The sequence below is a fragment of the Scyliorhinus canicula genome, chromosome 15 (assembly GCF_902713615.1).
Source record: "Scyliorhinus canicula chromosome 15, sScyCan1.1, whole genome shotgun sequence".
In the NCBI taxonomy this organism is placed as follows: domain Eukaryota; kingdom Metazoa; phylum Chordata; class Chondrichthyes; order Carcharhiniformes; family Scyliorhinidae; genus Scyliorhinus; species Scyliorhinus canicula.
Genome location: NC_052160.1, coordinates 74,457,485 through 74,485,412, shown reverse-complemented (window position 1 = coordinate 74,485,412; position 27,928 = coordinate 74,457,485). Strand labels below are relative to the sequence as shown.

Here is a 27,928-nt window from a genome sequence, read left to right as displayed (position 1 = left end):
CACAGTGGCAATTAAACATAACCCTTTATCTTCAACAAGGCCATGTAATGCTTCCTTCCAATGTCCAGCAGCCCTGGTTTATAAACTAATGTAGAATTCATAACAATTCCTTTGTTTTCATTTGCCAAGAAAATCATCTAATTCAACATAAAGCTCCCAAGGAGTGGAATAATTTAATTCTGCTTGATATGTGACTGGAATTGTACAATAACAAGTTTTGCACAAATAAAAAAGCCTGAGATACGAACTGAACATGTGTTTAATATTTAGGATTTATTTTGGTAGAAGCTGTCAATTTTGGAAACATTGTAAGGGTTTCAACCAGACAGCGCGAACGAGTTAGATTTTTCCAGGGAATGTGCCCGCTTCCAGCTGATCATTCCACTTGCTTATCTAAAATGTAAGATAGAAATAATTATGTCACAGAAATCAACTTATTTATAAATTAGCAGAACTTCAGGTTTTACGCTGCCTAAATGATATTTTGTCGCTAATTACCTTTTCTAAAATTATTTTAAAAAGCTATGCAAGATTTTTACTCAATGAGTTAATGTAAAACAATATTAAAAACTGCAGACTTACATATATCAGATGTTACCAATTTATAAAATATGGATTGTTTTTCATACCCATGAAGTTGGGCAGAGTGACGTGAACACTCTGCGATACCATTCGCAAGGAACAGTATCAGCACCTTTTGCAGTTAGTGTTTTATTACAACGATGGAAGTCTGTAAGACAATCACAATAGGACAGTTTAATTATATACCATCCACAGGAATATTCAACTGGTGTTAACCAATTTCAACCCCAAAGAGACATTCATAGAACACATGCAAACAATTGGCAGAGGGGTGAACAGATTAAATGGTTAAATGCATGGCTGAAATGAATGGTGTGAGTGTGTGGTTTCGATTCATGGGCCATTGTTCTTTGGGCAGCACAGTGGCACAATGGTTAGCACAGGGACCCTGTATTGAATGCTGGTCGTATGTGAGCCTATGTAAAAACACAGAAAATAGGAGCAGGAGGAGGCCCTTTGAGCCTGCTCCGCCGATCATTATGATCATGGCTGATCATCCAAATCAATAAACAGCCTAATCCTGCTTTTCCCCCCATATCCTTTATCCTCTTCAACCTAAGTGCTATATCTAACTGCTTCTTGAAAACATACAATGTTTTTGCCTCAACTACTTCCTGTTGTAATCAATTCTACAGGCTCACCGCTGTCTGGGTGAAGACATTTCTCCTCATCTCTGTCCTAAATGGTCTACCCAGTATCAATACCCTGGTATTGAGTACAAGAGTTGGCAGGTCATGTTACAGTTGTATAGGACTTTGGTTCGGCCACATTTGGAATACTGCGTGCAGTTCTGGTCGCCACATTACCAGAAGGATGTGGATGCCTTGGAGACGGTGCAGAGGAGGTTCACCAGGATGTTGCCTGGTATGGAGAGTGCTAGCTAGAAGAAAGGTTGAGTAGATTAGGATTGTTTTCGTTGGAAAGACGGAAGTTGAGGGGGGACCTGATTGAGGTCTACAAAATTATGAGAGGTATGGACAGGGTGGATAGCAACAAGCTTTTCCCAAGAGTGGGGTTGTCAGTTACAAGGGGTCACGATTTCAAAGTGAGAGGGGGAAAGTTTAAGGGAGATGTGCGTGGAAAGTTTTTTACGCAGAGAGTGGTGGGTGCCTGGAACGCTTTACCAGCGGAGGTGGTAGAGGCGGGCACGATAGCATCATTTAAGAAGCATCTAGACAGGTATATGAACGGGCGGGAACAGAGGGAAGTAGACCTTGGAAAATAGGAGACAGGTTTAGATAAAGGATCTGGATCGGCGCAGGCTGGGGGGGCCGAAGGGCCTGTTCCTGTGCTGTAATTTTCTTTGTTCTTTGTATCCTCAGACGGTGACCGTTCTGGACACACCCACCATTGGGAACATCTTTCCTGCATCTACCCTGTCTAGTTGTCTAGTCCTCTTAAAATTTTATAGGTTTCTATGTGATTCCCCCCCCCCCCCCCCCCCCATTCTTCTGAACTCCAGCAAATACAATCCTAACCAATTCAATTTCTCCTCGTATGTTAGTTCCGCCATCCCAGGAATCAGTCTGGTAAACCTTCCCTCCCTCTATAGCTCGAACATCCTTCCTCAGATAAGGCACCAAAACTGTATACAATATTCCAGGTGTGGCCTCACCAAGGCCCTGTATAATTGCAGCAACACATCCCTGCTCCTGTACTCGAAACCTCTCGCTATGAAGGCCAACATACCATTAGCCTTCTTTACCGCCTGCTTGATTTACCTGCATGCTTATGTTCAGTAAGTTTGTATGTTCTCCCCATGTCTCCATGGGTTTCCTCCGGGTGCTCCGGTTTCCTCCCAAAGTCCAAAGATGTGCAGGTTAGGTGGGGTTATGGGGATAGGACGGGGGAGTGGGCCTAGGTAGGGTGCGCTTTCAGATTGTCCGTGCAGACTCGATGGACTGAATAGCTTCCTTCAGCACTGTAGAAATTCTATGGATTAAAATGCAATCATGTACGAAAGTCCTGCCTGACTTAACATCAGGTCAAGTCAGGTGACCTCTGCCATGAGACACTGACTGGAAGCAGCCATGTTACATTCATTCCATTAAAGGAGGGATTACAACAAGCACTGAATTCATTGATCTTGTAACATGGTGTCAGAAGGGGAGCGAAGATTGAATTTGAAGAGCTGTAAAGAAGTGCAGCTTCTTTAAAGAAGAGCTGTAAAGAAATACAGCTACTAAAAGGAACACAGAAACGCCACAAAGTCACAGAAAAGGAAAAGCAAACAAAAGAAGCACACTTCAGTTAGAACACTGGGTGAGTCAAATTGAAAGGCGATATGAGGCAGGACTGACAGTTTTTCCACTTGGCAAAAATATGAGATTGCAACAGATTTAATTAACAAGCTGGAACAAATACGAGTGGTAACACTTATCACTACTAGGGAGAAACTGCTACATATTGTATTCCACTTAAATCTCTCCAAAGAACAGAAAAAACAGCTTAGAAGGCACACTTTGAACCTGAACATAACTTATGTATATATTCAGCATTAGTGTTCAAGTGGGGAGCAAAATGTATTTTGATTGTATGTGACTGCAATATCACATCTTGCACAATCATGTCAATTCGGGCAACTGAAAGATGACCTCATTAAAGATAGGATTATTTTAGGACTGGGATCCTGCAATGAGAGGACATACACTCAGGGCAGATCAGGGTGGATCAACCTACTCTCAAGAAAGCGATCGACATGTGCAGAAGGGCAGAGTTTGTAAATCATCATAGACCATCTTCATGGCAGAAATATTAGGCTTTGCATTATGCGGATAGACATTCCAAGCTGAAAGAGCGGAACGATCCAGGACAAAGGCCAGATGCAATACTGCCGAGGACATCACCCAAAGGAAAAGAATAATTACCCAGTATGGGGTCAGCAATGTTTTAACTGCAAGAAGCTGAATCATCTTACACACGTGTTTAGTTAGAAAGAACCAAAGCCAGCTGATACAGATGGTCACTGGAGAGATATCAGCACAAGAGTCTGAGGAAGCTCTATACGCCATACAACAGATTGGCCTATAGATGATAAATGGTTTAGAAACAGAGAAAATAGAAGCAGGGGAAGGCCATTTGGCCCTTTGAGCTTACTCTACCATTCATTATGATCATGGCTGATCATCAAGTTCAATACCCTGATCCTGCTTTCTCCCCATATGCCTTGATCCCTTTAGCCCCGAGAGCTATACCTAATTCCTTTTTGAAATTACACATTTTGGCCTCAGCTACTTTCTGTGGTAGCGAATTCCCCAGATTCACCACTCTCTGGGTGAAGAAATTTCTCCTCACCTCAGTCCTAAAAGGTTTATCCCTTATCCTCAAACTATGAGCCCTAGTTCTGGACTCCCCACCATCGGGAACATTCTTTCTGAACCTACCCTGCCTAATCCTGTTAGAATTTTGTAAGTTTCTATGAGATCCCCTCACTCTTCTAAACTCCAATGGATATAATCTTAACCGATTTAATGTGTCCTTAATTGACAGTCCCGCCATCAGCCTGGTAAACTTTGGCCGCACTCCCTCCATAGCAAGAACCTCCTTCCTGAGATAAGGATACTAAAATTGCACACAATGCCTTCTGTACCTGCACGCTTACCTTCAGCAACTGATGCACAATGATACCAAGGTCTCGCTCAGTAATAATAATCGTTATTAGTGTCACAAGTAGGCCTACAGGAAGGACCTAAAGGGAGAGTTAAGAAGAGCGAGGAGAGGACACGAAAAGTCATTGGCGGGTAGGATCAAGGAAAACCCCAAGGCTTTCTATAGGTATATCAGGAACAAAAGAATGACTAGAGTAAGATTAGGGCCAATCAAGGATAGTAGTGGAATGTTGTGTGTGGAATCAGAGGAGATAGGGGAAGCGTTAAATGGATATTTTTCATCAGTGTTTACACTGGGGAAAGACAATGTTGTCGAGGAGAATACTCGGGTTCAGTCGACCAGGCTAGATGGAATTGAGGTTCACAAGGAGGAGGTGTTAGCAATTTTGGAAAGTGTAAAAATAGATAAGTCCCCTGCGCCAGATGGGATTTATCCTAGGATTCTCTGGGAAGCCAGGGAGGAGATTGCAGAGCCTTTGTCCTTGATCTTTATGTCGTCTTTGTCAACAGGAATAGTGCTGGAAGACTGGAGGATAGCAAATGTTGTCCCCTTGTTCAAGAAGGGGAGTAGAGACAACCCTGGTAATTATAGACCTGTGAGCCTTACTTCGGTTGTGGGTAAAATGTTGGAAAAGGTTATAAGAGATAGGGTTTATAATCATCTTGAAAAGAACAAGTTGATTAGCGATAGTCAACACGGTTTTGTGAAGGGTAGGTCTTGCCTCACAAACCTTATTGAGTTTTTTGAGAAGGTGACCAAACAGGTGGATGAGGGTAAAGCAGTTGATGTGGTGTATATGGATTTCAGTAAGGCGTTTGATAAGGTTCCCCACGGTAGGCTATTGCAGAAAATAAGGAAGTATGGGATTGAAGGTGATTTAGCGGTTTGGATCAGTAATTGGCTAACTGAAAGAAGACATAGGGTGGTGGTTGATGGCAAATGTTCATCCTGGAGTTCAGTTACTAGTGGTGTACCGCAAGGATCTGTTTTGGGGCCACTGCTGTTTGTCATTTTTATAAATGACCTGGAAGAGGGTGTAGAAGGATGGGTTAGTAAATTTGCAGATGACACGAAGGTCGGTGGAGTTGTGGATAGTGCTGAAGGATGTTATAGGATACAGAGGGACATAGATAAGCTGCAGAGCTGGGCTGAGAGGTGGCAGATGGAGTTTAATGCGGAAAAGTGTGAGGTGGTTCACTTTGGAAGGAGTAACAGGAATGCAGAGTACTGGGCTAATGGCAAGATTCTTGGTAGTGTAGATGAACAGAGAGATTTTGGCATCCAGGTACATAAATCCCTGAAAGTTGCCACCCAGGTTAATAGGGCTGTTAAGAAGGCATATGGTGTGCTAGCCTTTATCAGTAGGGGGATTGAGTTTCGGAACCACAAGGTCATGCTGCAGCTGTGCATAACTCTGGTGCAGCCGCTCCTGGAGTACTGCGTGCAGTTCTGGTCACCATATTATAGGAAGGATGTGGAAGCTTTGGAAAGGGTTCAGAGAAGATTTACTAGGATGTTGCCTGGTATGGAGGGAAGGTCTTACGAGGAAAGGCTCAGGGACTTGAGGTTGTTTTCGTTAGAGAGGAGAAGGCTGAGAGGTGACGTAATAGAGACACATAAGATAGTCAGAGGGTTAGATAGGGTGGACAGTGAGAGTCTCTTTCCTCGAATGGTGATGACCAACACGAGGGGACATAGCTTTAAATTGAGGGGTGGTAGATATAGGACAGATGTCAGAGGCAGTTTCTTTACTCAGAGAGTAGTAGGGGTGTGGAACGCCCTGTCTGCAACAGTAGTAGACTCGCCAACTTTAAGTGCATTTAAGTGGTCACTGGATAGACATATGGATGAAAATGGAATAGTGTAGGTCAGATAGGCTTCAGATGGTTTCACAGGTCGGCGCAACATCGAGGGCCGAAGGGCCCGTACTGCGCTGTAATGTTCTATGTTCTATACATTAACACTGCAATGACATTACTGTGAAAATATCCTAGTCTCCACACTCCGGTGCCTGTTCGGGTACACTGAGCGTGAATTCAGAATGTCCAATTCACCTACCAAGCACGTCTCTACGGACCTTGTGGGAGGAAACCGGAGCCCCCGAAGGAAGTCCATGCAGACACAGGAAGAATGTACAGACTCCGCACAAACATTGACCCAAGCTGGGAATCGAACGTGGGTCTCGGGCGCTGTGAAGCAACAATGCTAACCACTGTGCTACCATGCTTCCCAGTTCACCACTCTCAATTTACACCCATTCAAATAATAATCTGCCTCCTTTTTGTGACTGAAGCGAATAACCTCACATTTATCCACATAATACTGCCACTCATTCAAGTATCTCTGCATCCTCCTCACAGCTCACCCTCCCACCCAACTTTGTATCATCTGCAAATCTGGAAATAATATATTTAGTTCCCTCATCCAATCATTAATATATAATGTGAAAAGTTGGGGCCCTAGCACAGATCCCTGCGGTACCTCACTAGTCACTGCCTGCCAATTAGAAAAAGACCCATTAATTCCAACTTTTTGCTTCCTGTATGCTAACCAGCTTTCTATCCATCTCAAGATACTACCCATAATCCCATGCGCTTTAACTTTACATATTGATCTGCTATGTGAGACCTTGTCGAAAGCCTTCCAAAAGTCTAAAGAATCCACATCCACCTGTTCTCCCTGGTCAACTCTACTGATTACATTTTCAAAGAATTCTAGTAGAATTGTCAAGCATGATTCCCTTTTGTAAATCCATGCTGAATTTGTCTGATCACACCACTGCTTTCCAAATGCTATGCTGTGAAATCTTTGAAACAACTTCCCTACTAATGACATTAGGCTCACTGATCTATAATTCTCTGTTTTCTCTCTACCTCCCTTTTTGAATAGTGGGGTTACATTTGCTACACTCCCAATATGTAGGAACCAATCTAGAGTCCAAAGAATTTTGGAAAATGACCACCAATAAGAAAGAACAAAGAAAGGTACAGCACAGGAATGGTCCCTTTGGCACTCCATTCCTATACCGACCATGCTGCCCGTCTAACTTAAAACCATTTACACTATTCCCATCCTAGTCATGTATTTGTCAAGACACCCCTTAAACGTCACTATCATATGTGCTGATACCACCTCCTCCAGCAGCGAGTTCCAGTCACCCGCTACCCTCTGTGTAAAAAAGCTTTCCTTGCACATCTGCTCTAAACGTTGCCCCTCGCACCTTAAATCTCTGTCCCCTAGTAATTGCATCTTCCACCTGGGAAAGAGCATCTGACTATCCACTCTGTCCATGCACCTCATAATTCTGTAGACTTCTATCAGTTGCCTCTCAACTTCCGTTGTTCCAGTGAGAATAAACCGAGTTTATCCAACCTCTCCTCATAACTAATGCCCTCCATACCAGGCAACATCCTGGTAAGCCTCCTCTGTACCCTCTCCAAAGTCTCCACATCCTTCTGGTAGTGTGGTGAACAGAATTGAACACTACATTCCAAGTGTTGTCTAAGTAATGTTCATACAGCTGCAGCATGACTTGCAAAATGTTATCATGCCCCATCCGATGAAGGCAGGCATGCTTTATGCCTTCTTAACCGCCTTCTCCACCTGTGTTGCCACTTTCAGTGACCTGTGGACCTGTATAATCAGATCCCTCTGCCTGTCAATACTCTTAAAGGGTTCTGCCATTTACTGTCTATTTCCCACCTGTATTAGACCTTCCAAATTGCCATCTACTATTTCTAGGGCCACTTTCTTAAGTACTCTGGGATGAAGATTATCCAGCCCTGGAGATTTGTCTGCCTTCAATCCCATTAATTTCCCTAAAACCATTTTTCTCATACTAATTTCCTTCATCTCCTTACTAAAACCTGTGCTTCTCAGAACGTCATGTACGCTATTCATGTCTTCCTTTGTGAAGACAGTTGTTAAGTATGAGTTTAGTTCCTCAGCCATTTCTTTGTTCCCTGTTATGAATGTGAAAGTCAGAATGATAACCACAGGAGGAGTGCTTCAAGTGAACATGACCTTCACAGACCAGTGCAAAGTGACTCAACATGATCCAAAAATCACGCCCTCAAAAGTAAGGTTGAGGCCAAATGATGGCAGGTAATCCATACTGAGAGGACAGGGTAATCTGAGAGCTCTCTGCCCTGGTAAGAATGAAAATTGGTAGTTCCAGATGATAGACTGTAAGCAACAGCCACTCATCTCGGAAGGAGCAAGTCTAAAGCTTGGACTGGTAACCCTAAACGTGCCATAAATGTACAACGTGTTGCAGCACACAAAACCATTGGCTGGCAAACAGATCCGAGAGGAGTATAACTATGTGTTTACAGGGTCTGGATGTTTTCCTGGAGAATATCATCTAGAAGTAGATGACTGAGTGAGATCAATTCAGCATCTGCTACATAGAGTTCAATCCAGTCTGAAAAACAAGATAGAAGAGCTGGAAAAGAAGGGAGTAATCAAGATGGCAACAACTCCCAACAGACTGGATCAGCAGTCTGACAACCAGGAAAGCTTGGAGTGTGCAAAGGACCTGCCAACCATTGAAGGAAATTTGCCACAACCTGCCAAGGCAAAGATCTTTACAGCCCTAGATGCGAAGAATGGTCACTGGCAAGCAGAATTGGATGAAGTAGTGGTGTCTGACTACCTTCCAGACGCCATCTGGGAGATACAGATGGCTGCTCCTCCCCTTTGGCATTTCCACAGCTCCAGAAGAGTATCTATGAGCATGAGGTAATCAATAATCTTCATGAAATGGAAGCCACAGTGGATGAACTACTAGTCTATGGATGGACAATAGAAGAAGTCATAGCTGACCATGTTCGGAATTTAATGCGACTGCTCGCCAGAGAGGAGGGGGGAGTTGGGTTTTTGATCAGGGAGAATATCACAGCAGTACTGAGAGGGTATATATCCGAGGGTTTGCCCACTGATGCTATATGGGTATAACTGAAAATACGAATGATGTGGAGATGCCGGCGTTGGACTGGGGTGAGCACAGTAAGACGTCTTACAACACCAGGTTAAAGTCCAACATGTTTGTTTCAAACACTAGCTTCGGAGCACTGCTCCTTCCTCACCTGAGGAAGGAGCAGTGCTCCAAAAGCTAGTGTTTGAAACAAACATGTTGGACTTTAACTTGGTGTTGTAAGACTTTTTACTGAAAATACGAAGGGAGAGGTCACTTTGATAGGATTGTACTACAGGCCCCCAAACAGTCAGCTGGAAATTGAGGAGCAAATATGTAAGGAGATTACAGACAGCTGCAAGAAAAATAGGTTGGTAATAGTTGGGTATTGAATATTGGGTAATAACTTTCCCAATATTGACTGGGACAGCCATAGCATTAGGGGGTGGCTGGCGAGAAATTTTTTGTGTAGTCAGGAGGAATTTCTCATTCAGTATGTAGATGGCCTGACTAGAGAGCGGGCAAAACTTGACCGCCTCTTGGGAAATAAGGAAGGGCAGGTGACAGAAATGTTCGTGACCATAATTCCATTAGTTTTACCCTGCATTTGAGAGGGAGAAGCTGCAATCCGATGTAACGGTATTACAATTCAATAAGGGTAACTACAAAGACATGAGGGAGGAGCTGGCCAGAGTTGATTGGAAAAGGAGCCTAGCGGGGAAGACAGTGGAACAGCAATGGCAGGGGTTTTTGGGGGTTATTAGGGAGGCACAACAGAAATTCATCCCAAGGAGGAGGAAACATGCTAAGGGGAGGACAAGGCATCCATGGCTGACGAAGGATGTCAAGGACAGCATAAAGGCTAAAGAAAAAGCATACAAAGTGGTGAGGATTAGTGGGAAACCAGAGGACCGGGAAGCCTTTAAAAGCGAGCAAAGGACAACTAAAAAAGCAATAAGTGGGGAGAAAATAAAGTATGGGTAAAAGCTAGCTAGTAATATAAAGGAAGATGGGAAGAGATTATTTCAATATATAAAAGGTAAGAGAGAGACAAAAATAGACATTGGACCACTAGAAAATGTGGCTGGAGAAGTAATAATTTGGAAACAAAGAAATGGCAGACGAACTGAATAGTTACTTTGCATCAGTCTTCATGGTGGAAGACACCAGTGGAATGACAGAGCTCCAGGAGAACCAGGGGGCAGAGGTGAGTGCAGTGATCATTACAAAGGAGAAGGTTCTGGGGAAACGGAAAGGTCTGAAGGTGGATAAGTCACCTGGACCGGATGGATTACACCCCAGGGTCCTAAAAGGAATAGCTGAGGAAATTGTGGAGGCATTAGTGATGATGTTTCAAGAATCACTGGAGGCAGGAAGAGTCCCACAGGACTGGAGGGTGTCGAATGTAACCACTGTTTAAGAAGGGAGGGAGGCAGAAGACAGGAAATTATAGGCCTTCAGTCATTGGTAAGATTTTAGAGTCTGTTATTAAAGATGAGATCGCGAAGCACTTGGAAGTGCATGGTAAAATAGGACTGAGTCAGCACGGCTTTGTCAAAGGGAGGTCGTGTCTGACAAATCTGTTAGAGTTCTTTGAGGAGGTAACAAGGAAGTTAGACAAAGGAGAACCAGTGGACGTGATTTATTTAGATTTCCAGAAGGCCTTTGACAAGGTGCCGCATAGGAGACTGTTAAATAAGTTAAGAGCCCATGGTGTTCAGGGTAAGATCCCAGCATGAATAGAGGATTGGCTGACTGGCAGAAGTCAGAGAGGGGATAAAGGGGTCTTTTTCAGGATGGCAGCCGGTGACTAGTGGTGTACCTCAGGGGGTCAATGCTTGGACCACAACATTTTACAATATATATTAATGATCTGGAAGAAGGTACTGAAGGCACTGTTGCTAAGTTTGCAGATGATACAAAGATCTGTAGAGGGACAGGTAGTATTGAGGAAGCAAGGGGACTGCAGAGGACTTGGACAAGCGAGGAGAGTGGGCAATGAAGTGGCAGATGAAATACAATGTGGAAAAGTGTGAGGTTATGCACTTTGGAAGGAGGAATTTAGGCATAAACTATTTTCTAAATGGGGAAATGCTTCAGAAAGCAGAAGCACAAAGGGAGTTGGGAGTCCATGTTCATGATTCTCTTAAGGTTAATGTGCAGGTTCAGTCAGCAGTTAAGAAGGCAAATGCAATGTTAGCATTCATGTCAAGAGGGCTAGTATTCAAGACCAGGGATGTTCTTCTGAGACTGTATAAAGCTCTGGCCAGACCCCATTTGGAGTATTGTGAGCAGTTTTGGGCCCCGTATCTCAGGAAGGATGTGCTGGCCTTGGAGAGTGTCCAGAGAAGGTTCACAAGAATGATCCATGGAATGAAGAACTTGTCATATGAGGAACGGTTGAGGATTCTGGGTCTGTACTTGTTGGAGTTTAGAAGGATGAGGGGGGATCTTTTGAAACTTACAGGATACTATGAGGTCTGGATAGAGTGGATGTGGAGAGGATGTTTCCACTTGTAGGAAAAACTAGAACCAGAGGACACCATCTCAGACTAAAGAGACGATCCTTTAAAACAGAGATGAGGAGTAATTTCTTCAGCCAGAGGGTGGTGAATCTGTGGAACACTTTGCCATAGAAGGCTGTGGAGGCCAATTCACTGATTGTCTTTAAGACAGAGATTGATAGGTTCTTGATTAATAAGGGGATCAGGGGTTATGGGGAGAAAGCAGGAGAATGGGGATGAGAAAATATCAGCCATGGTTGAATGACGAAGCAGACTCGATAGGCGAAGTGGCCTAATTCTGCTTCTATGTCGTATGGGCTTATGGCTATGGAGAATGATGGGTCCGGCCAAAAATTTAAAATTCTAAATTGGGACAAGGCCAATTTTGATAGTATGAGACAGGAACTTTCAAAAGTTGGTTAGGGAAGTCTGTCGGCAGGCAAAGGGACGGCTGGTAAGTGGGATTGTTTCAAGAGTGTGTTAAGCAGTGTTCAGGTAAATACTTTCCTTTTAAAGTGAAGGGCAAGGCTGGTAGAAGTAGGGATGCCTGGATGACTCAGGATATTGAGGCCCTGGTCAAAAGAAGAAGGAGGCATGTGACATGCATCGGCAGCTGGGATCAAGAGAATCCTTGAAGACTTTAGAGGTGGTCGGAGTAGAGTTAAGAGAGAAATCAGGAGGGCAAAAATGGGATATGAGATTGCTTTGGCAGATAAGGCAAAGGAATAGACAAAGAGCTTCTACAAATCATAAAGGACAAATGAGTAACTAGGGAGAGAATAGGGCTTTTTAAGGATCTACAAGGTCATCTATGTGTGGATCCACAAGAGATGGGTGAGATCCTAAATGAATAATTCTCATCAGTATTTATTGTTGAGAAAGGCATGGATGTCAGGGAACTTGTGGAAATAAATAGTGATGCCTTGAGGACTGTACATATTTCAGAGAAGGAGATTCTGGAAGTCTTAAAGTGCATCAAGGTAGATAAATACCCGGGAACTGATTAAATCTATCCTCGGGCGTTGTGGGAGGCTAGGGAGGAAATTGTGTGTTCCCTAGCAGAGATATTTGAACCGTCGACAGCCGCAGGTGAGGGTACTGAAGATTGGAGGGTAGCAAATGTTGTGCCTTTGTTTAAGAAAGGCCACAGGGAAAAGCCTGGGAACTACAGACCGGTGAGTGTCATGTCTGTGGTCGGTAAGTTGTTAGAAGGTATATGAGGAATAGGATCTACAGGCATTTAGAGAGGCAAGGACTGATTAGGGACAGTCAGCATGGCTTTGTGAGTGGAAAATCATGTCTCACAAATTTGATTGAGTTTTTTGAAGGGGTAACCAAGAAGGTTACATGGACTTCCGCAAGGCCTTTGACAAGGTACCACATGGTAGGTTGTTACATAAGGTTAAATCTCATGGGAGGTAACCAAATGGAATCAAAATTGGCTTGACAACAGAAAACAAAGGGTGGTTGTAGAGGGTTGTTTTTCAAACTGGACGCATGTGACCAGCGGTGTGCCTCAAGGATTAGTGCTGGGTCCACTTTTATTTGTCAATTATATCAATGATTTGGATGAGAATTTAGGAGCCATGGTTAGTAAGTTTTCAGATGACACCAAGATTGGTGGCATAGTGGACAGTGAGGAAGGTTATCTAGGATTGCAACGGGACCTTGATCAATTGGGCCAGTGGGCCAATGAATGGCAGTTGGAGTTTAATTTAGATAAATGTGAGGTGATGCAATCTGGAAGATCGAATCGTGGCAGGACCTACTCAGTTAATGGTAGGGCTTTGGGGAGAGTTATAGAACAAAGAGATCTAGGAGTACAGGTTAATTGCTCCTTGAAAGGGAGTCACAGGTGGACAGGGTGGTGAAGAAGGCATTCGGTATGTTTGGGTTCATTGGTCAGAACATTGAATACAGGAGTTGAGACATCTTGCTGAAGTTGTACAAGACATTAGTAAGACCACACTTGGAATACTGTGTACAGCTCTATTATAGAAAGGATATTATTAAACTAGAAAGAGTAGGACTTCCAGTGGCGGCTATCAAGTGAGTGGTCGCTTTTTTAGTAGCTCCCGCTCGTGGTGGACCTTTGAGACCTTTTCCCCGACTTATGGGGGATTTGATCGGCAAAATAGGAGATTGGTGAGGTAGAGGAGAAGGATTCCCCACCAGTGTATGGATTCATGGACCAGAAGTGGTTTGAAAAGGAGAGATTGTTGGGCAAAGAAGGGAGTGGAGTCTGTCGCACAGAAAAACATGGCGGAGGATCAGGGACTGGGATTGCCGGCCTAGTGATCAATGGAGCAGCTGGTGGAATTCCTTCAGGGGAGCTTTGCTGAAAATCGCTTATTGTCACGAGTAGGCTTCAATGAAGTTACTGTGAAAAGCAGCGCCGGCCCTAGGGTTGCTGGCGCCCCGGGCAAGCTGAACTTCGCCGCCCTTGGGGGGAGGCGGGGCCGAGGGGCGGGGGGAGGCGGGGCCGAGGGGCGGGGGGGAGGCGGGGCCGAGGGGCGGGGGGAGGCGGGGCCGAGGGGCGGGGGGGCGGGGCCGAGGGGCGGGGGCGGACCCGAGGGGGGGGGCGGACCCGAGGGGAGGGCGGGGGAGGGCGGGGGAGGGCGGACCCGAGGGGGGGGGGCGGGGGGGCGGACCCGAGGGGGAGGGCGGACCCGAGGGGGGGCGGGGGAGGGCGGACCCGAGGGGAGCGGACCCGAGGGGAGGGCGGACCCGAGGGGAGGGCGGACCCGAGGGGGGGCGGGGTAGGGCAGACCCGAGGGGGGGGGCGGACCCAAGGGGGGGGCGGGGGGGGGCGGACCCGAGGGGGGGCGGACCCGAGGGGGGGCGGGGGAGGGCGGACCCGAGGGGGGGGGCGGACCGAGCGGGGCGGACCGGGGGGGGGGGCGGACCGGGGGGGGGGCGGACCGAGCGGGGCGGACCGAGGGGGGGCGCCTTGGGGGAGGGCGGCCACCGCGCATGCGCTGGTTGGCACCGGCCCAACTGCGCATGCGCGGGACCCGAGTCTCTGGCACCCCCCGGCACATGGCGCCCCGGGCAACTGCCCGTGTTGCCGGTGCCTTGAGCCGGCCCTGGTGAAAAGCCCCTAGTCGCCACATTCCGGCGCCTGTCCGGGGAGGCTGGTACGGGAATCGAACCGTGCTGCTGGCCTGCTTGGTCTGCTTTAAAAGCCAGCGATTTAGCCTTGTGAGCTAAACCAGCCCGAAGGTTGAATAAAGTTTGACAAATATCAAGGTAAAGCAAACTTGAATCTCGGTGCCACAGATATTTTGCCAACGTGTTCTACATTCACCATTGAATTGGGAACATTTCTTCACAGGCTCCTAGCTTTGACCCAAAGGCACTGCTGAGATTTGATCTCTGGATCTCCTGTTTACTAGACAGGCGCTTTAACCATCTAAGCCACAGCACAAACCTTAAAAAAAAATGAAGTTACTGTGAAAAGCCCCTAGTCGCCACATTCCGGCGCCTGTTCGGGGAGGCTGGAACGGGAATTGAACCCGCGCTGCTGGCCTGCCTTGGTCTGCTTTCAAAGCCAGTGATTTAGCCCAGTGCTAAACCAGCCAAATGAAAATCGCTTATTGTCACGAGTAGGCTTCAATGAAGTTACTGTGAAAAGCCCCTAGTCGCCACATTCCGGCACCTGTCCGGGGAGGCTGGTACAGGAATCGAACCGTGCTGCTGGCCTGCTTGGTCTGCTTTAAAAGCCAGCGATTTAGCCTGGTGAGCTAAACTTGTCAGCCTTGCTAAGCAAAGTTGCTAAGCAGTTGCTAAGCAAAGACAAGAGTACCTGGACCCGATTAAGACGGGAATTGATCGGGTGGAGCAGAGATTAGAAGCCCAGGGACAGGCGATCCAGAAGGTGGAAGAGGCGGTGGCTTAGCATGATGACCAGCTCACCGCGATGGTGACAGAGATGGGGCTGATGAGGGACCACCAGAAAAGGCTGCAAGAGAAGATGGAGGACCTGGAGAACAGGTCGTGCAGGCAGAACTTGAGGATCGTTGGCCTCCCGGAGGGCAGCAAGGATGGGACACAGGGGCATATGTGGCACGTATGTTCGAGAAGCTGCTGGGGGAAGGTGCGTTTTCTCAGCCCTTGGAGGTAGACAGGGCGCACAGAGCACTTATGGGGAAGCCGTGGATGAATGAGCCGCCGAGGGCGTTGGTGGTACGAATGAATGCACCGGTTCCTGGACAAGGAACAGATCTTGAGGTGGGCCAGGCAGACAAGGAGCTGCAAATGGGAAGATAACGAGTTGCGCATTTACCAGGACTTGGGTGCGGAACTCGTCGAAAGGGTGAGCGTCAATAAAGTTTAATTGGCCCTCTTCGAGAAGGGGGTGAAGTTCGGCATGTTGTACCCAGCTCGTCTGTGGGTCACTTACAAGGGTCAAGAACTTTGGTGGAACCTGCGCCCACCATTGTTTTTTCCAAGTGTTTAAAAATTCAGTGGGCTATGCCAGCAGGCTGCTTTTCATGCCTGAGACAACACTGAAAAAAAACCCCCCAGAAAATTCTGCCCACTGAATCTGACATTTGAATCAAGTGAACTACCAAAAAGGTGCAACTCTCCAAGTGCTGAAAGAATTGCCAGGGAGCATGAAGGGCATATTTGTGGGCACAAGAGCCTTTTGGGCAGCCATAGAAGAATTAACAACCTACCATGCATGGCATACTGTGCAAAGGAAACAGAGTGGTTATCCCCAAAGAGGTGAGAGCAGAGATGCTGAAGTGCATCCATGCAAGCCATCAATGAATTGAGTCAAGCCTGAGGAAAGCTCTACTGGCTAAACATAAGCAATGATATTAAAGACTGCATTGGCCAGTGTGGTGCTTGTAATGAGTACCAAGCTAAGAAAGCTCGAGACCCATTGATGTTGCATGGCATCCCAGACAGATCATGGAGGAAATTGGGAGTTTACTCTAGCAGAAACTGATTACCTTGACATGGTAGACTAATATTCTGAATACTGGGAGTTAAACTTCAACAACGACCGGGAAGATTGTAAAATGCCTGAAAGCACACTTCAATCGTTACGGCATTCTAGATATTGTGATGAGTGACAACAGCCCTCAGTTCACAAGTGAAGTCTTCAGCCACTTCATATAGAACATATATCAACAGGGGTCGGTCTGTGCACATGGCAACTTAGCACGTGAATAGAGCAGTTCTCACCTCGATCGTGGTTGACGGGAATGACCAAAGATACAGTGAAAACCACAGGCATATATGAACAACTACCAAAGCTGTTCCTTCACTGAAGGCAGCAGATCAGGAAGATGGGATTTCACCAGCTGTAGAGTATAGATTGACCAACAGTCCCAGAGGCCCTCTGCTCCCCAACAATGGAAATAGAACGACAGGCGGCACGGTAGCACAGTGGTTAGCACTGTTGCCTCACAGCGCCAATGTCCCAGGTTCGATTCCCTGGGTCACTGTCTGTGGGAAGTTTGCACATTCTCCCCGTGCCTGCATGGGTTTCCTCCGGGTGCTCCGATTTCCTCCCACAAGTCCCGAAAGACGTGCTGTTAGGTAATTTGGACATTCTGAATTCTCCCTCAGTGTACCCGAACAGGCACCAGAGTGCGGCGACTAGGGGATTTTTTACAGTAACTTCATTGCAGTGTTAATGTAAGCCTACTTGTGACAATAAAGATTATTATTATTATACAGTTACTAGGCAGTAACTTGAGCAACTCTCAGTTACACATGATTCTGTCATTGGCAGCTGTGCTCTGTAATTTCCTCCCTAAACCTCTCCCCTCTCACTTTCCTCTTTAAAACTGATCTCTTTGACCTCTTTCTCACCTGCCCAAAAATCTTATTGCTGATGCTCCTGATACAGGAGGGTTCTATTCTCCAGCCACCCACATCAATCTTGTAATGCAGATAATTAAACAGAAAACAATGCTATTAATCAATAGCTGGAACATAAATAGCAAGAAATGCTGGTGGAATGGGCGCTACCAAGTCTTTATTCTGGATAACATGTTTAACTAATCGTTTTAAATGCTTTTTTAAAATTTAGACTACCAAATTCTTTTTTTTTTCGAATAAAGGGACAATGTAGCCAATCCCTGCACATCTTTTGTGTGACCCACGCAGACTGGCGAGAATGTGCAAACTACACGCAGACAGTGAATGATCCAGGGCCGGGATCGAACCCGGATCCTCAGTGCTGTGAGGCAACATTGCTAACCACTGAATCGTTTTAAACGCTGGTAGAGAAATTTCAACTTCACTATGATATTGCTCTGTAAATTTAAATGTATTGTTAGCATATTTATGAATATTAATTAATATCTAAACCTTGTACATTGAGAACAAGTTAAATATCATGATTATTTACTTCCAACAAAAACTGGAGAATTTAAGAAAATTAATAAATCATTGCACAATAGGCAAAAAATGAGCACAGCAATTGAAGCTTGTTAGTACCTTGAAAGAAAAATACCAATTTTAAGCATAAAAATGTTTTCACAAGTCAGATAAAGACTGATAAATTGATTAAGACTAATGTCATTTGCTTCTTTACAATACGCCAACCATTAACTGTACATTAACCATACACAGATTCTCTGCACAGTGATGTCTCACCCAGGTAGTTTTGGAAGCAGTTTCTGGTTTGGTTTTGGTTGGGAAACCTGGCATCAAAAGGCGCCGTCTTGTAATTCTGCAACTTGGTCTGGATATCTTCCGCCATCGTGACTGACAAAAGAAATGTGAAATATTTGATAGATTTGTTTTAATTAAATGAAGAACAAGCACAACATGTCTTTTGGAAAATGTGCCACTAATTTAAGTACAGAGCTTTTTTCTGGTGATGTCGCGGCCTTAATAGTGGGCGCCTCTGGAGTAATTGTGAATCTTGTCTCACCCAGCTCTTCACTCACTTTCTCTTCCTTCCCATTGAAAGGTTTTTGTTGGAGATTGGTTTCTGTGGTTTGACACTACTCGCAATTATCACAGCAGCAGCCTCCTGCAAAATGTAGTGCAGGTGCCCAGCGAGACCGAGATTAAAGTGATCCTAGCAGGCACTGGGGTGTATTAGGCTGCACTTTATCTTTTATTTTGAACGGAGTACGCCATTTTATAATTCATTAATAATTCACTAATATAAGAAAACCACCTTGCACCAGCACAGCTTATGGTTTACCCAGATTTTTACTTTACTGTTAGTTTGAAAATTCTCAATTCGTTCAAAAACAGAAAAAGTGAATCGATTGCAAAAAGGAAAATGAAGTAGACCAAGGTTTTCCTTAATTACTTAAATATATGCAATGGGCTCAGTGTTGTCATTCAGAACTAAAGTTTTTCATCTCTATATGGAGCTATTTGAGAAAAAAATGTTGAAATGCAATGTCTCAAGCCTAAATATGTCAACTGGAAGTTGCCAAAGCATCACCGTATCTATGCTCACTCATTATCCACTGAAGTTTAAAATCCTTCTCATCACATAGCAAGAAGATACTACATGATAGAACCTTAAGGAACTACAGGATTGCTAAAATAGTGTAAAAGGTAATCTGATTGTGCTTCTAATGGATTCCCAAAAGGGTACAGATTCTGTTTTCTAATTTTAAAACTTAATTTCATTGATAATGGAGAAAAGAACAGTTAATATAAAATACCTGACAACCATATAGAGCAAAAACAGGCCCAAGGCTATTAATTATGCCTCAAAACTAATTCCAATTAAGGCCTCACTGTAAACCCAATCCAATGCAGTAACTTCAACACTTAGAACGTCTAAACCCATTTTCAATTTGGATATTGCTGCATCCTGCTTCATTCTTTTCTGTTTTTTATAAATGTAGAAGCATATTTGTTTTATGTATTTAGTTAAATGTTGACTCGGTGCAGTAACAGCCTGAAGGCTGGGACAGAAACAACACACACCAAAGACAGGCCCACATCTGCCTCTCACTCGATCATAATTTTTCCTCTCGTTATGCTAAGTACATATCCAGTCAGTTTTCACTTCACCATCACTCTTCGATGTGAGGTGATTGCACAGTGGTGACGTTACTAGGATATTAATGCAGACAGCCAGGCTAATGGTTGTCTTGTTACCTGTGTGGTAGGTAACTCGTGCTACTCAATCCTTGGTTGATGGTGAGGTCTTCTGAATCTCGATGAAAATGAAAATCGCTTTATTGTCACGAGTAGGCTTCAATTAAGTTACTGTGAAAAGCCCCTAGTCGCCACATTCCGGCGCCTGTCCGGGGAGGCTGGTACGGGAAGACGACTCAAACTCGTTCAGGAACAACAAAGGTTTATTGAGTAACTATAACAACAACTGCATGAGTTCTTTACTTCAACTTTGATACTAGTGATAAGGTTAACAAGACCTAACGACAATAACTATACGTAACTCCACTAGCCATCTGAACTAATCTGATATTGTACTGGTCACAGTGCACCCGAGAGAGAGAGAGAGACTGAGGGACACACAATGTGGTTGCTTTTTATACCCCTGTTGGTCCGGCCCTCTAGTGATCATGTAGTGCTGCTGATTACATATTAACCCCTTGCGTACATTCACATACAGAGATCACTACGATGTTCCGGATATGGGTCCAAATCCACCATGGCAGCTTGTAGAATTTAAATTCAGTTAACAAACAACGGATTTTTACAGTAACTTCATTGTCGAGTTAATGTAAGCCTACTTGTGACACTAATAAAGATTATTAATGTTATAAAAGTCTGGAATTAAAAGCTAATATCAGTACAGATGGTGGCTGTAGGGAAAAATTGTGATAACATAAAAGAAAATAAAGGAAATCCCAGAAATTGGAATGTGTTCAATCGGTTTTATGTTTTTTTAAAATGCTATTTAAAAATGGAAACTGTTTAACGACAGGGACAGACTTGCCAGGTTTTTTTTATAAATTTAGTGTACCCAATTCATTTTTTTCCATACAAGGGGCAATTTAGCGTGTTCAATCCACCTACCCTGCACATCTTTTGGGTTGTGGGGACGAAACCCACGCAAACAAGGGGAGAATGTGCAAACTCCACACGGACAGTGACCCAGAGCCGGGGTCGAACCTCGATGAGCCGAAGGCCCTCTTCTGCCTGTATTATTCAGTGACTCACAAAATGAAGGTAATTAAGTTTGACTTCTGAAGAGGTTAGTTCAGAAAAAGGAAGATCAAAAGGAGAAAATGGTATGGCAGAAGCAATTCAATCAATTTAAGGGAGCCGTTTTAAGATGTCAGCCCATGGCAGGAGTAGCTGTTTGAACTCCCAATGATCAGTTCCACTGAAGAAAGCCTGGTTGAAAAAGCAGGTGTTTTGTGCTCCGTCAGAGGCAATCCCAAAAGGTATAACTACCTGGCGTGGTAACTGTCACTGCATTTTGCTTATAGTTTTTACAATCCTAGAATGTTATTTGGGGAGAATTGGCTCTGAAGTTAAGGTAATACAGGTGTTGGAACTGGGGATACTGTGTATATAGTGGACTTTATTGTTTGTTATATTGTTTAGTAAATATTTTATTTAAAATCATGGCAAAACCATCTAGGACATCATTCTCTGGTTTTCAAATTGTTCCTCACGTTATATCAAATTGCAAAACATGGTTGTGAACAGATATTTCAAGTTTCCCTTCCGGGATTTGGAATACTCTGGTGTTTATCATCAACTGTGCTCTTAGCAGGGACCATGAAACCATTGTCAATTGTCATTAAAAAAACCCCATCAGTTTCACTTATGGAAGGAAATCTGCGATCCTTGCTTGGTCGGACCTACATATGACCCCAGACACACAGCAATGTGATTGACTCTCTCATGGCCTCACAAGCCACTCAGTTCTGTCAAACCACTACGAAGCCTACAGAAAGGAATGAAACCAAATGGATCACCCAGCATTGGCACAAGCACCTGAAGTGACAACAGTAAACCCAGCCCTGCTGACCCTGCAAATTCCTTCTTACTAACATCTGAGGGTTGTGCCAAAATTGGGAGAGCTGTCTCTCAGCCTGGTCAAGCAACAGTGAGCCTGATTATGTCAGACTGAATCATATCTTAAAAGACAGATATAAGGAGACATTTCTTCACCCAAAGATTGGTGAGCCTGTCATTACCACAGGAAGTAATTGATGCGAAAACATTGAATATATTCAAGAGCCGGCTAGACATAGCACTTGGGGAGAATGGGATCTAAGGCTATGTGGAGAAAGCAGGATTAGGCTATTGAGTTGGATGATCAGCCATGATCGTGATGAATGGTGGAGCAGGCTCCAAAGGCCAAAAGGCCTCCTGCTGCTCCTATCTTCTATGTATCTATGTATCACCATCCCTAAGTATGTCCTGTCCGACTGGGACAATGATATATACAGTCAGGACAGAGATTACCTGGGAGTCTTTAACATCACCCCGATCCCATGAAGTCTCATGACACTGGGTCAAAACATGGAGAAGGAAACCTCCTGCTGAATACCTTCCCCCCCCCCCCCCCCCCCCCCCCCCCCCCCCCCCCCCCCAGCTGATGAATCAATTCTCCTCCATGTTGAACACCACTTGGAGGAAGCACAGAGGGTGTCCAGTGCACAGTATGTACTCTTGAGTGGGGAATGTCCATCACCAAGAGTGGCTTGGAAGCAGCAATACTGACTGGGTCCAAAAGGACATAACTACTAGACTGGGTCTTTAGCAGGTGGTGAGGGAAAAACATATTTTGGAATCCTCACCAATCTACCTCATGCAGATGCATTTGTCTATGACTTTATGGGTAGCAGTGACCATCACACAGAGACAAAAATCCCATCTTCACAGTGAGGGATACCCTCCAGCATACTGTGTGGGACTAACACCATGCTAAATGGAATAGATTTCCAACAGATCTAGCAGCTCAAGACTGAGCATCCATGAGACGCTGTGGACAATCAGCACCAACAGAATTCATAGAATCATTGAATTTACAGTGCAGAAGCAGGCCATTCAGCCCATCGAGCACAATCTATAACCTCATGGTTCAGCATACCCCCCCCACTCTACCATTACCACCAAGCCAGGGATCAATCCTGGTTCAATGAAGAATGCAGGAGAGCATGCCAGGAGCAGCATCAGCCGTACCGAAAAATGAGGTGTCAACCTGGCGAAGCTATAACACAGGATTACTTGCACACCAAGCAACATAAGCAGCAAGTTATAGAGCTAAGCAATCCCACAACCAACAGATCAGAACTAAGCTCTGCAGTCCTGCCACATTCACTTGTGAATGGTGGTGGACAATCAAACTCACTGAAGGAGAATGCTCCACAAATATCCCCATCCTCAATGATGGAGGAGCCCAGCACATCAGTGAGAAAGAGGAGACTGAAGCATTCACAACAGATTTCAGCCAGACATGCCAGTGAATGATCTATTCTGGTCTCCTCCGGCGGTCCCAGCACCACAGATGCCAGTCTTCAACCAACTCAATTCACTCCACATGATATCAAGAAATGGCTGAAGGCACTGGATACTGCAAAGGATATGGACTCTGACAATATTCCAGCAATAGTACTGAAGATTTGTGCTCCAGAACCTGACGCACTCCGAACCAAGCTGTCCCAGTACATCTAAGACACTGGCATCTACCCGGCAATGTGGAAAAATGCCCAATTATGTCATGTAGAAAATGTAATCTCCATTACCAGAAAAGGGTGGCACCTGCTTAGCAATAGCCTGCTCACTGATACTCAGTTTGGGTTCCATCAGGGTCACTCAGCCTCTGGCATTATTGCAGCCTTGGTTGAAACGTGAATAAAAGAGCTGAACTCCAGAGGTTAGGAGGTGACGTGAGAGTGACTGCCCTTGACATCAAGCATTTGACCGAGTGTAGTATCAAGGAGCCCAAGGAAAACTGGAGTCAATGGGAATTATGAAGAATTCCCCACCAGTCACACCCAACACAAAGGAAGATAGTTGATCCTGGACATCACTGCAGGAGTTCCTCAGGGTAGTGACCTAGACCCAACCATCTTCAGCTGCTTCATCAATGTACTTCCTTCCATCAAACAGTCAGAAGTGGGGAGGTTCGCTGATGACTGCAAAATGTTCAGCACCATTCGTAACTCCTCAGATACTGAAGCAGTCCATGTTCATATGCAGCAAGACCTGGACAATAGCCAGGCTGGATCCCCCCAATCAACATCCTCGGGGTTACTAGTGACCAGAGGCTGCACTGGGCTAGCCATATAAATACTGTGGCTACAAGAGCAGGTCAGAGGCTGAGAATCCTGTGGGAAGTAATTCACCTCATGATCCTCCAAAGCCTGTCCATCATCTACAAGGGACGTCAGCGGCCTATTGGAATACTCCTCATTTACCTTGATGAGTGCAGCTCCAACAACACAAGAAGCTCAACACCATCCAGGACAAAGCTGCCCGCTTGATTAAGACCTCATTCACAAACATTCATTCCCTCCACCACTGATGTACAGAGGCAGCCAGTCATGTGCACCATCTACAAGATGCACTGCAGTAGCTCACCAAGGCCCCTTAGACAGTGCCCTCCAAACCCACGACCACTGCCATCTAGAAGGACAAGGGCAGCAGATACATGGGAGCATCCCCACCTGGAAGTTCTCCTCCAAACCACTCATCATTCTGACTTGGAAATCTATCCCGTTCCTTCACTGTCACTGGGTCAAATCCTGGAACTTCCTCCCTAATAACACAGTGGGTATACCTGCACCACATGGACTGCAACGGTTCAAGAAGGCACCTCACCACCAACTTCTCAAGGGCAACTAGGGATGGGAATAAATGCTGGCCTAGCCAGTGACACTCGTGTTCCATGGACGATTATAAAAAATATTCTCCCTCTTAGGAATATAGAAAGTCACAGAGATCTGGGCGTGCAAGCCCACAGATCTTTGAAGGTGGCAACACAAGTGGACAAGGTAGTCAAGAAAGCAGACGGAACGCTTTCCTTCATTCGACGGGGCATCGAGTATAAAAACTGGCAAGTCATGCTACAGTTGTATAGCCATGATGTGGATTCACCTGAAGAAGGAGCCGTGCTCCGAAAGCTCGTGTTTGAAACAAACCTGTTGGACTTTAACCTGGTGTTGTAAGACTTCTTACAGTTGTATAGAGCCTTGGTAAGGCCGCACTTGGAATATTGCGCACAATTTTCTCAGCCATAGATTAGAATGTCCGTGATTCCTCTTCACCAACTGTATCATAACTAAACTAACCCAACACATAACAGGAATCATTGCCTCTATCCTCATTGTTTCTGTATTGAACAGAGGTGCCAAATGCAGCCGGGTCCTACTTTATGGCACGATTAACAACACAGATATCAAAAGTTAGGCGATTCTGCTGTGAGTCTGCACTTTGCTTTATAAAAGAACAGAAATACTGAATGCTGCTGTGAAAAAAAAGCTTGGACATTAACCAGCCAATGTCGATGATTAGATTGTATATTTAACGTTTTCTATTTGCCGTTTTACACAGCTGTTTTCACACACAGGGCGCGATTCTCCGCTCCCCACGCCAGGTGGGAGAATCGCGGGAGGGCCGGGCGACTCACGACACGCATCCCTGCCCCCCACCCCCGTGATTCTCCCACCCACCCCCGCTCGCTGAATCGGTGGTCGCCGTTTTTCACGGCTACCGGCGAGTCTTTGGCCCGGATGGGCCGAGCGGCCTGCCGTTCCCGACCGGTTCACGACGGCGGCAACCACACCTGGTCGCTGCCGTCGTGAACATGGCGCCAAATGCTGGTTTGAAGCTTGTGGTAGGCGGAGAGGGGAGTGAGCACCACGGCCGTGCTCGGGAGGGGACTGGCCCGCGATCGGTGCCCACCGATCGTCGGGCCGGCATCTCAAAGCGACGCACTCTTTCCCCTCCGCCGCCTCGCAAGATCAAGCCGCCACGTCTTGCGGGGCAGCGGAGGGGAAGACGGCAACCGCGCATGCGCAAGTTGGAGCCGTCAGCCGTTGTGACGTTAGCCGTGCCTGCGCGGGTTGGAGCCGGCCAACCTGCGCATGCACGGCTGACGTCACTTAGGCGCCGCTGTCGCGTCATTCTCGGCACGCCGCCTTAACGCAAGCATCAAGGCCCGCCGGCCGAGAGGTGAATAAGGTGCGAGGAGCGGCCTCCGAGGCCATCGTGAAACTCGGCCGAGTTCACAACGGCCTTCCCGATTCCACGCAGGAGCGGAGAATTCCGCCCACAATCTCTCAACATCCGTTGTTCATCAACTCATTCCTGAGCTGTTGACATCGCTGTCCACGTCAACAACTGACACTGAGAAGGGCAAACTAAAAATACGGAAATATCCACTTTAATTTTGTAACTGGGTAGAAATGGGACGGTAAAGTGTTCTGGCTTATTGGGCGAGTTATATGAAATGGTAACATGTAAGATATAGTTTCACTGTCGGATCAAAGGTCTCCGGTAGACCTTTCACAGTCCGAACCGGTCTGTTTAGTTGAGTAATTGTCGAGTCATATTGCCTGAATACAATAAGGAGTTGATCACAATAAAGTGGCAGATCTGAACTGAAAGTAGCCTGAGCTCATAATCCTGGAACACATTGAAAGAAGCATAAAATCATTGCCTAAGTGTTTGACTTGAAACTACTTAATGCACCGAATAAGTCATTACTTACTTTCAGTTCAAAGCGACGAGAAATGTACAAGAGAAGAAACAGGTTGACTTCCCTGTTTGTGAAATGCGGCAGGTCCGTGCCTGATCAATATCACTGCATGGCGGACAGGAAACTAACCCTCACAGCCGCACCTTAACCACTTGTAAATAATTCAAAATCCAAAGATCAATTTGTGATTGACTTAACTACTAATGTGGTCCGAACGTGAAACAAATTTGCAAATGCATTTTAAATATTATTATAATGTAAAGGAAGTGCACGATCCCGGAACAGGAATTTAAGAATCAGCAGCTTGTATTCAGATTTCGCAATTATGAATGCAACATGTCCTTACAAAATATGTGATGGTAATGTTAAAGAAATGTGTGAAAGCCTGTGTCCTGGAGGTGAACTATTCCCCATAGGATATTAACTATTCCCTCTTGGATATTAACAAGGATATGAACTGTAGCTGTCCGATGACTACAACTCAGAACAATTTAAGTCCTTTAAAAAACAATTAAGATAGAACCAAAATAGAAAATACTGGACATTCTCGCCAGGTCTGACAGCATCTGTGGAGAGAGAAGAGAGCTAACGTTTTGAGTCTGGATGAAGCTGAATTAAGATAGAATCTTGGAAATTATAAACCCATGTTTACTTGTGTGGCAGTCTGATAAAACCTATCACCAGGTCCTGTTTGCAGACGATCTTGTGTGAATGGATTCAGCCTGACGCCATATTAGTGCCAACAAGTTCAAAGTGAACACGTTTCAATCAGGAAATGGGTAAATTATCCAGAGTTTTCAGTAACTTGGGAGAATACAAAACATTTCACAATGAAGTACTTCTGAAGTAAAGTCACTGCTGTAGTGTCGACAAAAGTGACACCCAATTTGCAGCTTTGCCAATACTGTTGAGTTTGTTGTGTGAGGTCCAATTTGTAATAAAGTTAAGCCTCTGACACATAATCTTACACCTGAACTCTGGAATCTTAGCATTTTTGGAGTAATTCATATGAAGCCTGGACAGGTAAGTGTGGACTCAACCTGAGTTTAACTTGGTCAAACAGTTATGAAATGTTACCCATTACCATGGCCAACTTGTTATCTTTCTGGTTTCCAATTAGAACATAGAACATAGAACAGTACAGCACAGAACAGGCCCTTCGGCCCTCGATGTTGTGCCGAGCAATGATCACCCTACTTAAACCCACGTAACCCGTATACCAGTAACCCAACAATCCCCCCATTGACCTTACACTACGGGCAATTTAGCATGGCCAATCCACCTAACCCGCACATCTTTGGACTGTGGGAGGAAACCGGAGCACCCGGAGGAAACCCACGCACACACGGGGAGGACGTGCAGACTCCACACAGACAGTGACCCAGCCGGGAATCGAACCTGGGACCCTGGAGCTGTGAAGCATTGATGCTAACCACCATGCTACCGTGAGGCCCCAAATTAGGCCCACTCTTTCAAAGAACAAAGAAAGGTACAGCACAGGAACAGGCCCTTCAGCCCTCCAAGCCTGCACCGAGTATGCTGCCCGTCTAAACTAAAATCTTCTACACTTCCTGGGTGTGTATCCCTCTATTCCCATCCTATTCATGTATTTGTCAAGATGCCCCATAAACATCACTATCGTCCCCGATTCCACCACCTCCTCCGGCAGCGAGTTCCAGGCATCCACGGCCCTCTGTG

The 27,928-nt window shown here is 45.4% G+C and overlaps 1 protein-coding gene across 2 annotated transcripts; it reads right to left on the bottom strand.

Annotated features, from left to right (window-relative positions):
• Positions 1–241: 241 nt before the first annotated feature.
• LOC119979059 (cytochrome c oxidase subunit 6B1) lies at positions 242–26,482 on the bottom strand. 2 transcript variants are annotated; one of them, XM_038821041.1, is made up of 4 exons: positions 26,243–26,482; positions 18,226–18,336; positions 583–730; positions 242–393 (listed from the first exon to the last, which is right to left on the bottom strand). In XM_038821041.1, the coding sequence occupies exons 2-3, from the start codon at positions 18,329–18,331 to the stop codon at positions 624–626; spliced, it is 213 nt and encodes a 70-aa protein (XP_038676969.1). In that variant the 5' UTR covers positions 18,332–18,336; positions 26,243–26,482; the 3' UTR covers positions 242–393; positions 583–623. The 2 variants fall into 2 exon arrangements, with proteins under 2 accessions (XP_038676969.1, XP_038676968.1); XM_038821040.1 differs by having other exon boundaries at positions 244–393; positions 630–730; positions 26,243–26,481.
• Between the last annotated feature and the right edge of the window lie 1,446 nt (positions 26,483–27,928).